Genomic DNA, 12,704 nt, shown 5'->3' on the forward strand with positions numbered 1-12,704 from the left:
GGATCAGATGCTTGTAAAGCCTAGTTAGAATTTGGGAGACAGAAAAAGTAACCATGTACAATAAATGACCACCTGGATAATTATTCTAAAGGTAATGTATATTAATATACATTATTATAATATAAATATATATTATTAAAATAATAATTGTAAAAAACTATTCTAAAAATCACTAAAGGCTTTGTTTTGAGTGTAGGGGCAGAAAAGCACTGAGAAGCTTGACAAAAATACTCATGATGTGTCAGCCACAGCTGAACCAAAAGGAACTGCAAGTACACTTTGCTTCAAGTGCTTTTTCCAACATTTAGGAGTACCTAGGGAAGAGCTGCATGGCATGACTGAGGAACTGAGTCTCCAGACAGTTCATTAACTGGCAACTGAGGAAACTAAATACAATTTCTTTGTGCTAATCTTTTTCTGTGTATCTGAATGAGGCCTCCCTGACATCCATCATCCCTTCCTGGCAGAAACATCTTGCCTTTTCTCAGACCCAGTGCTCAACATACATGGGCTGCAGGAACAAAGGTTTGCTCTGACTTTGCAGGCCTCTTTCAGGCTGTGCATGGCTCTGCCCATGTCACCCACTGAGATAATGATGTAGGACATGAAGAGCAGGAAACGAACATGCACTGAGCAAGGATTTAATGGTGCTCTATTATTTGATGAGCTGTGATTGCCAGGGAGAGGCCAAGCCACCAGGAACTGGCTCATCTGTTCAGTTGCTGCTGAGCACCAGCAGAGATTTGTGGGGATCATGAATGAAACCTGGCAAATGGCACAGACATTCCCTTCAATTTGACTGATGAAACATGAAAGACATCCTCTTCCAAGAGGCAAAATGACAGAAATTCTACAGTTTCACTTGCAGCCTATTAGTCAACTTACATCTTGGCAATGTGACTCTGCTGCATCATACCTCTAATCCACTGTAAAGACTGATACAATTCCAAGCATCAAGATTTTAATTACATTCCTATAACTCAGAACTTGGACACAAAGTAAAGACCCAGGACTAACTTCTAACTTCTAGCATCATTAAAAGGTGTCACCTAAATGTTTTTAATAATATTAGAGAGTTGAATGGCTTTTTCCTCAGCATAATAAACATAAACCCATTTCTTACCATTATCATCACCGGAATCAGACTGGAAGGAGCTGAGGGACTGTACTTCAGAGTTGCTGCCTTTATTACTTCCTGAAAAACAGGTCACTTCTTCAGCGTCATCAACCCCTTTACCTTCATTGACAGCAAAAACAAAGCAAAATGGTACTCTCTAGGTATGCACATTTGTCTATTTACACCACGGAGTCATTTAAAACTTGCTAACAAGTAGCCTTCTGTATTTTGTCTGAATAAAATGATTTTTTTCAGACAGAGAAAATGACCTATTCATCAAACAAGGTGATGAAGATACCTAGACTTCTGAGGTGTTTGAAGTCCAAAGAGTCTTTCAAGTGGCTGACACCACAGTAATCAAGGAAGAAACATCTGTACTCAATATTGCCTTTTTAGATGACACGGAGCAAAGAAAACGGTAACAAAAAATGTGGTAGAAACATCTTATACAAGATACTACAGTTACATTTACCTCTACTGTTTATTTCCTAAGTTGAGAGCCTCACTGAAGGCTCATTCAATGCTCAGTAAAGTTACTGTGCATCTTATATCAGTGGCCCTTAGATCAGATTTTAATGGCTCCACCACTGACATATAATAGATTATGCTTCAATTGCTTTTCATCAGGGGCATTCAGTCCTGACAGCTCTACAGTTCAGACACGTAACTGCAGCGCATGGTATAAATTCTCACATAATTAAACACGCATGAATAAACACATTCAGCTACACATTATATGAGTGATAATAAGGAACACAAAAAGTTATCCTCCTTAGTAATCACTGAGATAGATACCTGATGCTAATTATAAATGAACAAGCTCAGGTGCTGCAAACACATAAGGGCAGCTCTCCATCTGCTCGCTATAGATATTTCTACCCAGCATGGGGCACCCCCATACAGTAAGGGCTGATTTGCTCCTGCTGAGAAGCAGGGCATGTAGTAGGTGGAGTGAGTGCTGCAGTAATGATGCTGCACTGCTTCCCACTCCTTGATAGCTGAGGTCCATCTTCATGGCATGGCCTCATGCTGTGCAGAAAATCATACAGACACCAGCAGCGTCCGTGGCAGAAATAGGAGAATACAGAACAGAGCACGTATGGGGGATGGCATGCTGATGCATTTAATCAGCAAAACTATATTTAATAGTTAAAAAGGTCAAGCACAACACAACTTTGACATACAGCCCAAATACATGAAAAATAAGTCCTGTTTTTCACTAGCAGACCTAAGCCAGTGTGCTGCCATAGATAAAAATGTGCAGGTCAGGGCACTGGCATGGGGCAGTGCCAGATTCCTCTCTCTTTACGTTCCTACGGCTTAAAACTACAGGACTGAAAGTTTCTGGATGATGTGGCTGTATTTGACAGTTTTGGTTCAAGATGAGTTGCAATGAGGTTGAAGATGCATTAAAAAAACTACTAAAAGATAAAATATCTTAACCCCCACAATATGCTAAAACATCTCCCAGTCCATATGACATATTCTAACTTGCAGGGATAGATGATGTAGGGCTGTAACTCTGTTCCAGCAAACTGATATTTCCTGCTATGACAGAATACGTGAAGTTTGCTGCATCTCCAGCAATTTGTTGTGGAATGGAGGGGGCACTGTGTGAAGAAACCAGGTGAGAAACCATCAGAGGACACATAGGGTAAGTGTGGGGATCAGAAATTTTGTGAACACTCTGATACTGAATGCAGACAGGACTGAAATGATCCTATAAGTACTACCTGATTTTCTGATTCATTTCATAGACACTGGAAGTAGAGAATATTAGTTCATTTGTCCTTTGTTGCAAAACAGGACTGCATCTTGCAGGTGGTTTAAATGTTTTAACTCCCTCAGGACATAAACTGCCCAAACATAGCAGAGTTTATACCTGAGAATTCTGCCCCAAATTACTGTTTTTCCAATAGAAAGATTATTACAATACTTTAAGAATTAACACTCAGAGCACCTACTCATATGTGCTTTCTTAACAAGGGGAATAAATGCATTTAGTCATCCTTAATGCATAGAAGTAGAGATTCTTGTATACTTAGTTAATTACAGCCTTTCAAAATTAAACCAGATCATTTCTTGGAGAAATGTAACAATTGCAAATGTATTAAATTGGAGCATTAAGAGTACCTGTGCCGCTGTACCTGCTGCACCCTGAAGGCAACCCTTACTTATGGCAAGGAAGACTAAGACCAGCACACAGCGGTACTTACTTTCCATCCCGGTATCCCACGTGCTCTTCCTGATGGAGTCACAGTCGGAGCGACAGGGGGACACAGCGGGCAAGTTTGGAGCTACGCTGCACACCACCACCCCGCGCCTGGCTGTCAGGATTCGAGGGGACTCGGGATGAAATGTCGTCATCTCCTGGTGCTCCACACCAAGACCATCCACTATCTTGTCCAGGTTATTCCGTGAGTCGCTCTGGAAGCACGGGGTATAGGCCATTGGCCTCACTGGGACCTGCGGAGGCCCAACCTCTTGGTAGATATTTCGGCCGTCTCCACTGTTCCTGATGTTCTTGAACTGGACACCGTTGCTCTTGTTGAGCAGGGTGGCTGTAGCCGGGTCCTGTACCAGGGTGATGTTGTTGCGGGAATAGTTCTTCCTGAAAACTTTCTTGCGAAAAATGATAAAGAGGATGATCAACACGAATATGACAAACAGGACCCCGGCTATTCCTATCAGCTCCTCCTTGCCAACGTATGAATGCCCAGCTTGTATATTGGGCACCACCACAGGGCGAAGACCACAGTATTGCCCCACATAGCCAGGGGTGCAGTTACACAGAAATGAACCAAATATGTTGACGCAGGAGCCACCATTTTCACATTCTTCTCTTTCACACTCATTGATGTCTTCTTCACACCTTAAAAGAAAAGGAGAGTTTGGAATTAGGAGAACACCTAGGAAAAAAGCCCAGCTTGTACACAATGACTTATCTTGTCGAAGTGGTATCACCTTGCTGCTGCTTGGCAAATGATCTTAACATTATCATATAATTTAATAGCATTTATTTTTTCTACAGCATTTCCACGCCTTTTAAAGACAATAAAATAGAAACATCAAGAAGGAAGTAACATTTTTAAAGCATCTGATAGTAAAAAGATCCCTGGCCCTAATCAGGCTTACTGAATATAATAAAGAATCTCAAACTTTTTATATTGTTTTTGGATGATCCCATGGGATTCAGTACAAAATGTTAGGAGGATTCAAGGAGAAAATAGTTGAGAAAAAATCAGAGTACTTATTTAAGAGGAAGATACACTGACTGTGTAAAATTATTTAGGCCTAGAGAAAAAAATGAGCAAATATTAGACAAGCAGGGGGAAAAAGAATAGGGACCTGAAAAAGAGGTGAATTGGAAAGAAGAAGGGGTGATAAAACAAGGCAGAGCAGAAAATATAAACAGCAGACAAACTAGATGAGAAACAAGAACATTGATGGACAGGTCAGAGGATTTTCTGTTTCTACAACATGTCTACAACCAAGGCTGGGAGTTAAAATAAACACGAAGAAATGAATGCAATGAATTAGGCTTTTATGTTAGCACTCAAGTGATTAAATGACCCATTTAAAATACTCCCCCAAAACATTACATAGCAGTAATGTTTTGCTCAAATGCTCAAAAATGCTCAAAAAGCCTCTAACACTTACGTGCGCATATCTCAGTGAAAACTGTCTGCAGATAACATCCTGAAACAATAATTTAGGAGGCTGGGTTCAGAAATGCATTTCTGAATAGGCAAGTCTCATGCATTTCTCAGCTGTCATTAGCTTAGACTTGAAATAAGCACTAAGCCTTGGGTTATTCTTTTGCTAGGTGAATCATAGCTTTTTGGTACAAAATGTGCGATCAAAAAGCCCACCATCACTGAATTGAAAAGCTCCCACTGCCCTCCTGGGGAGGGTCACTTACGTTACTCCTGTCAAGCCATTTTTGCAGTTGCAGATGAAAGCATTGCCAATGGGATCGCATGAGCCTCCGTTCCGGCAGGGGTTTGGGAAGCAGGCTGTGATCTCTGACTCACAATTCCTTCCTGTAAACTGGGAGAGGCAGTTGCACTGGTAGCCTGGGAGGTGAGGGACACAGAGAAATAAATGAGAAGCCTACCACTGTATCTTTCTAGGAGCAAGGGGATCCATTTGGATACTTTACTCCAAAAAAAATATACTGTACTTTCAGGGAAGGCAGTATTTATACTCATTCTGGTATGTGTGGGAGGGGTCCCTGCCCATGGCAGGGGGGTTGGAACTAGATGATCTTAAGGTCCTTTCCAACCCTAACTATTCTATGATTCTATGATTTGATGTCTGTGTGGTCCACACTAATGCCCACTGCAAGTTCATTTATCTGGGATGTCTGGACAATTGGAGCTCATGTCTACAACTAGGGACCAGAGGAATCACTTCAGCCCAGACCACCCCAAATGCTACAGTCCAGGTAAGAATAAATGTCACCCATGAACAACTTTGGTTAAAAGAATTATTCTATATCAAGAATGCATCTCCCAGTGTTTCTGAAAATACAGAACATCTTTGCTGATAGTGGCAGCCCACGCTCCTTCTGGGGCTTTTCCAAGGAAAAATACATCAGCTGAGAGCTTTTCCACATCTGCTTTTCACAAGGACAAAACAGTAGGGATGTGACAGTGATAAAACACTTGATAGGAAAGTGATAAACCACTTTCATGAAGCGTATCATGCAGGCATGAACTATAAACTTCATAATACCAGCAGATCTGAGCAATGCTAGCCCTAGTCAGAGCTGTTTATATGCAGTGTGTACTATTAAAACACTGATTAATCACTGGCTGCAATACATCAGACATAACTCCAGTGAAGTGGAAGGGGACCCTATAGGGGATCAAAGTCCTACTGCCATGTTTCTTGCCAGCAGAAGAGCAACATCAACATAAAAAACAATTCTTTAACTCATCAGTTCACTCTGCCAAGTATCAAATGACAAATACCCCTCTCTCCCTCTTTTTTTCCTCTCCTTCTGATTTCATATGGCACAATGCCATTAATAAAAACTTTAAGGTCAAAAAGAAATCCTGTGAGGTAGTGAACTGGGTATCAAGACCTGACTGCTTTTTCACTCCAAAAGGGCAAGGAACATGTAGGCTGTGAAAGCCATGAGATAGCTAATGTAATCCCTGGGATGGAAGGACTCTTAGATTAGAGCTGTTGAGCTAGCAAAATTTTCCTGGACATCTGTAAAAACCTTTGACTGATTTTTAAAAGCAACTACTTACACAACCCAAATGTCCTAAACAGATGTTTAGGCAAGGCTCAAGCTCCAGTGATGGGGTTCACATAGTTACTGAACACAATGTATTAAGCAACTGGAGCAAGGAATCTTCCTGCCATTAATACTGCTGGAAGTTAAAACTGAAATGGTTGAATGCAACTCAGTTCAGTGTAAAAATTATTGAAGATCAAGCTGATGCAGCTGAAATACCATCCCTCAGTGGTGAGCCTTTTAAACATATTTTAAAAAACTTTCTATATCTATACATCTGAAAAAAATGAAAACTTATTTTAAAAGCCACTGTTGTAAGAACAAGGCAGGGATTTCCAGAACAGTTGGAAGGAGAAGAATTTAATGGAAACAATATGGGAAAACCCAGTGGAGGCAAGAAGCAAAAGCAATTCTGCATTGACTCCCACATCTTTCATGTCCTATGCATTCAAGTGTGCCTTGTTCTGTTACTCTAATTGAATTCTTTCATGAGGATGGGCTTTTGAGAATAAACTTGGAGCCAGACTTGCTGGCATATTCAGTCAAGAGTCCAATCCTATTTAATTGAAGATAAATGAAATAGATACTCAAATATCATGCTGTTTTGCTGTCTGCTACAAGAACAGAGATAGACGCACTGCTGTTTTCAAGGCTGCAGGGTTAAGAAGAGAAATGAGGATACGTAGAAAGCACGTTTGGTCAGGATCAGAAGATGGGACTATGTTTTGGTCACTCACAATGCAAACAACTTTCTGGACCTGCAGAGGTCAGGTTCTGAAGAAATACAGAACTGCCACTGTAGGTAGAAATCACAGCATGAATAAATAAGGCTGTTTCAGTGCTTCATTTTATGACTGAACAGTGACATCTATAGTTCAAAAATTTACTGTAATGTTTTATATATATTTTTATGGTTTCAATGAATTTAAGTGAAGTGAAAATGTTCAAGTATAAAACTTTTTATTCATAAACAAATCTGTTCCCTTATATAATAGCAGAATAGGTATGTTCTTCTATTTGTTATCTGATGTTTTAAACCCTCATAACTTTAAAGGGACTCTAAAAGCCAACTTTCCGTACCTAAGTTGCTAGTTGCCAATCATTTGCAGGAGAAAGCCTTTGAGTTGCATTCTTTTCACGTCTTGTGTTTGTTTCAGCTGATTAATTCCTGGGTTCTCACTCTGTAACATATTCTGTTACGTTTATTACTGCAGAAAACTTGGGAAACATTGATTTGGTAAAAAGAAATAAAAATCCTTTTACCACCAAGTATAAAAGGAGCATGGATTTATTCATTATTATTATTGCCCAATGATTTTATTAAAGATGGAGTAACTTCAATTAACATTTTATGCTAAGAGCAGACGAAACTGAATGCTCCAGATGGGTTAGGCATCAACTGGGCAATGTATGAATAAGACCAAAATGAAGAGAGTGCTTTTGAGAGCCTGCATTTTTGACTGAATTTGATCTGGTGATGGTGGAACACAGATATTACAAGACTGAAGTATTCACTATAGACTCTAAGACTGCAGATCAAAGTTAGAAATAAAAAAGGCAACAAACCAAGGCAGTATTACATTACAATATTTATCGCTGACTTTTCCTGTCATTGGAAGCACTGCCATACACCTGCCAACTCTGAGCCTCTGGCAAAAGACAGAACTTCCCAACGACACACATGCTCAGAGCTGCAGAGCATTCACCCAGGAGGTCTCCAACACAGCAAAGCATATGTCAAAATTCATGGAGTAGGGATGTGGAGAGCTGATACAATGGCTCAGTACGCAGCTTACATCAACTGGGCCAGCAGATTTGCCAGACCTTTTTATGCTTGTCCAAACCTCTCAGAGGAGGCTGTAATTTTGCCTGCTTCTGCACATTGTAGCTACATTGCCATGAATTAAGCACAATCATAAAGAAAGCCCTTCTGGTCAGGAGTGCATTTTGGGTCCCACAAATAACTTTTAATTTAATTACACTTTTAATATCCTGCTTATGTATCATGCACTTCTTTGAACCCATTTAGCACAAGAATAACAAGCAAACTTCCACATCTGAGGACAGAGCTCTGTCCTCTCAGCAGGGGATGAAAAAACCCTTTCAAGCAACCTAGAGCTTGCTCCTGTGAACACTGGAGGTACTGGAAGTCTTGGAAATTCATCAACATTTAAGATCAATACAGTCCACCTGAGCTCCCTTCAAGAGACATGAATATTTCATTTTGCATAGTAATGCTGATCAAAATGTTGATCTGGCCAAGGCAGCAAATTTTGTGATATCATCATTGGATTTCTTCAGAGGGAACCAGTGGAAAAAGATAGATAGTGTGGTAAACTCATCTGCAGTGGTGCTGGGGTGGGACCACAACACCCTCAGCATGTGCCACAATAGTGTGTACCAACAGCTAACCTGAGAGCAACAACAAGCTATGGGGAATAGTATAGCCCTTTTAGGCTCTACATACATTAGCAAGCCCTGCAAAGCAATGGCAGTGGGTCTGTGGAGCAAAACAGATGGTGCTGAGAACCCAGCACCCCAGTGCACACGTTTCAGAGCTTTGGGATCATGTTAGATGTGCCCCTGGTGTCCATCTTCCAGCTCAGCACTGTCCAGAAAGAAACCTGGTCCTGACCTGACCTCTCCACAGTGGAAACCAAATCACTGCAGGGAGATGATCAGAAGATTCTCATAAAAGCTCATTTGTGACCTAAAACACTATGTAGACACAGTCCTTTCCTGCTTACACGCAGTCTTGGGCTTTCTGATTGTTTTATAAGGCTTCTCTCATTCTTCTCCACAAATTTGAGTCCCCTCTATGCAGCTGAGTCTCACCTTCTCTCTTTGAATCCAGCAGCTTCTCTTCCTGCCTTGTTGGCATGTCCCTGCTCAGAGCTAAAGGGACTTTTCAGCTCAGACCCTACTGAAGAGCAACATGCTGTAAGCAAGGACACTACACAGGCTTCCTGCCTATATCTATGTTTACTTGGCACTTAATAAGCAGAGACAGTGGCAAAAGGCAGGCATGGTGCCATCAGCAGATGGGATGCTGTTATGCAGCGAACGCTTCTGTTGGTAGCATTCCCAGCCTGAGCATCTGAATGTCTGTCTATCCTCAGGTTTACTTGGCTTTATTAAAGAGGATGCTCCGAACTGCTGCCAATTCTTTTTTTGAACATGTGTATGCTCCTGTTTGTATCTACTGCATGTAAAAGGAGCTGGCTTTTATCTGTTACGTGCTTTGGCCTTCTCATTTGATCTCCCCTTGTAGCTTCTTTCCCTGCTGTGTGCCTAGACCTGACAAACTCAATGTCCAGAAAGAAGCCTGGCCTTGGGCCTGCTAACAGCAATGGCAAGTTAACTGATGAGAAGAACTGAAGGTGAAAAGGACCTCTCCCAGCATTTGTATTTTGGTATGTTTATAGACATACCAGGCCTTCAAGAACTGTGTGATCTTCAGCCATACATGCTCCTGCCACTTCAGATTGAACTCATCCGTCTTCAAGAAGATGATTGCCTCTTGCCACTAGTTGGTAGGAAAATGAACCTCAGTCTTCATTAAACAGGTGCTTTCTATGAAAAGTATTGGCATGAATGTGCTTTGAAAGCGAGAATTTAGATCCAGATGTCTAAAAGCACAGCTATTAAAACGATTAAACCTTCCCAACTTTCTAAAAAGCTTTTAAAAATTAATTGATGTGCATGTGGTGTTCTCACGTTACAGCATGCTGGTTTATTTGTGTGTGTGAGAAAGCGAGATCAAGAACATAAGTAAGAGCAGGTTAGTTTGTGACTATTAATACACCTATTTTTCCCTGATGTCATTCTTACAAACCACTTAATCCTCAAAACCACCCGTCTGTCGATTCTGCCAACATGCTTTAAAACATGGATTGAATCTGCCGTCTAAGTGCCATGTTGTGTTTTCTCCTCAGTTTGGATTTTAACTCTGTTCATTAAGAAAAAAAGGAAAAAAAGGAAAAAAAAATGGGAAAAATGGGGAGAGGGAAAGCAATGACTTTCTGTCCTCACACTTTGCCCACAGTCCTTGACTCAGTAAATATTTCTGCTCAAATAAAATTGCCTACTCATACAAGCCATTTACTTCAATCAAAGCCAGATGTATATAGGACTGATCAAATTAAAAGGAAGTAACTATACTTACAATTGCAGGCTTTACAAGCACGAGGTTTCTCTCTGTGGTTGAAAACCTTGGCTCAGTGTTCGCATTTGATTACAGTAAAGCCTTCTATTGCTGTGATTGCTCATATTGTTATTCATGCAGATAAACATACATTTACCATTGGCAGACGTGGTAACACCACTCTATTATTAAGATTGTGTGACATTTCCCATTCTAAGACCTCTTATTCCCCAGCTTATAGCTTAACCACACTTTAAACACTTGGTGGAATTTTCTTGGGAAAGTTCAGTCCGAAGAGCCAAGCTCTTTCTGAGAGTCATGCTGTTTGTCAGGTCTCAAAATGCTAACAGCTCTCTTTAAAAATAGCTTTACTGACCGTACTTATGGGTAGGTCTCCAAAAGTCTGGAAAAATGTGGCCTGTATGTCAGGGCTGTGGTTTCCAGTGTCTCTCAAGAAAATTGTCCTAAAGCTCTATGTAGTTCCTTCTGTCAGACCTAGTGAGTGCTCGTCTCCCTTTCCCAGCTTTTTTTAAGGATGCATGGGATCTCCCCATGGGGTCCCTGGATGCACAGTACCTCTCTTTAACTGCTGACAACTCTGGGCATGCACTGCTGCCACAGAACTGGATTCTGTCCTGTGGGAACACACGAGTGCATGTCACAATCGCCCAGAAACCACATTTTAAAAGCAAGGAATTTTTTCTGTGCTCTTGTGATTTCCCAGAGCATCTAAGTTATCCACGCTTTCCTACAGGCTGAGATCCTCAGACCAGGTTGGATAGGGCTTTCAGCAACCTGGTCTACTGGAAAGTACCTTGCCTGTGGCAGGGGGTTGGAGCTGGATGAGCTTTAAGGTCCCTTCCAACCCAAACCAGTCTGGGATTCTATGACTGATTTTGTTCTCCCGTTCAATAGGCAGAGGTCAGACAGAGTCAGCGTTACTAGCTCTGTGCCAACTCTCTTTTTGGGACAGCACCTTTGCAATGAGTCCTGAGCTCTATGCAGCCCATGCACAGCACTGTCCCTGAGCCAGGTTACTTTGAAGATGTTCTGGATTTACCCATAGGAAACCTAACAGCAGGAGCATGGACGCACTCATAGTGCTTATGAAGCATCACTTTAGCAATTCTCCAAACAGAGTTGTAATATTGCCCTACTCCCATAACCACAGGATGAAGTGGAAGGTAATGAGAAGCAGCTTTTTATTGATGGTGAACAGGGCAGTAGGCACTTCTATTGAATGGAAGAACTCACAACAGGAATGCTACTATGGATCAATTTATGCCAATTACATGTAAATTAGATATGGCCCCTCTGATTTCTGGTATGTAGCCAGCAACTCTTTCCCATTATAATGTTGGGTAACCTTTGTTTGTTTTCTTTTAAAGTTAGCTATAAATCTGAGCTTTCTTTTTCTCTCTCTTAATTTTCTTATAAAGCACAGTAGAGTTTCTGTAAGAAACAGGGTGTTAACAGTATATGAAATCTGCTCAGTTAAATTCGAATTAGAGGCTTTATTTATTAAAATAAATCCTGTCAATATGCCAAATACTTTCTCTTTAGGAAGAGGAAACTTTATTCTCCAGAAACTTTAACAGGAGGATAATATCATGGAAGATATTAGTCAAGAGATCCTGATTCTACTGAATAGGACAAGGGGTAATGGGCTTAAACTTAAACAGGGGAAGTTCAAGTTAGATATAAGGAAGCAGTTCTTTACTGTGAGGGTGGTGAGGCACTGGATCAGGGTGCCCGAGGAAGTGGTGAATGTTCCATCCCTGGCAGCGTTCAATGCCAGGTTGGACAGAGCCTTGGGCAACAGCGATATGGTCTTAATGTGAGGTGTCTCTGCCCACGGCAGGGGGGATGAAACTGGATGATCTTAAGGTCCTTTCTAACCATTCCATGGTTCTATGAATGCCTGGGATTGGGAAAAGGACCTCTGCACAGTATATTTTTGAATGCTTCCCCCAGAAAAAGAAAAAAGCTGCCATTTTCTTTCTTAAGGTAAAAAATGAAGTATTATTACTTTTTTTTTTAATATGTTAAATGAAAGTCAGCTGCCAATGTCTCTGTCAGCAAATACAGTGGCTGATGATTCTTAAATGCACGCTGCAATTTGTGGCTTCACAACTAACATGTGAAATGCTGTTGGGCTCTCAGCTCTATGGAATTTAATTACATGGCCTTTTTGC

At 41.0% G+C, this 12,704-nt stretch overlaps 1 protein-coding gene across 9 annotated transcripts in view; it reads right to left on the bottom strand.

The window, feature by feature from the left end:
- FAT3 (FAT atypical cadherin 3) overlaps nucleotides 1-12,704 on the bottom strand; it is a 409,717-nt gene that overhangs the window by 8,975 nt on the left and 388,038 nt on the right. For 7 of the 9 annotated variants that reach the window (XM_061457910.1, XM_061457907.1, XM_061457908.1 and 4 more), the window contains 3 exons: nucleotides 5,040-5,193; nucleotides 3,334-3,989; nucleotides 1,124-1,237 (listed from right to left, as the gene is read on the bottom strand). In XM_061457910.1, the coding sequence (XP_061313894.1) occupies nucleotides 1,124-1,237; nucleotides 3,334-3,989; nucleotides 5,040-5,193 (924 nt within the window). The remainder of the gene's footprint in view (nucleotides 1-1,123; nucleotides 1,238-3,333; nucleotides 3,990-5,039; nucleotides 5,194-12,704) is intronic. The other 2 variants (XM_061457909.1, XM_061457906.1) reach the window with 1 other exon arrangement.

Source organism: Pezoporus flaviventris, unplaced genomic scaffold (assembly GCF_033815535.1).
Source record: "Pezoporus flaviventris isolate CSIRO_AGI_PZ_B2104156 unplaced genomic scaffold, CSIRO_AGI_Pfla_v1 ptg000025l, whole genome shotgun sequence".
NCBI classification, from domain to species: Eukaryota; Metazoa; Chordata; class Aves; order Psittaciformes; family Psittacidae; genus Pezoporus; species Pezoporus flaviventris.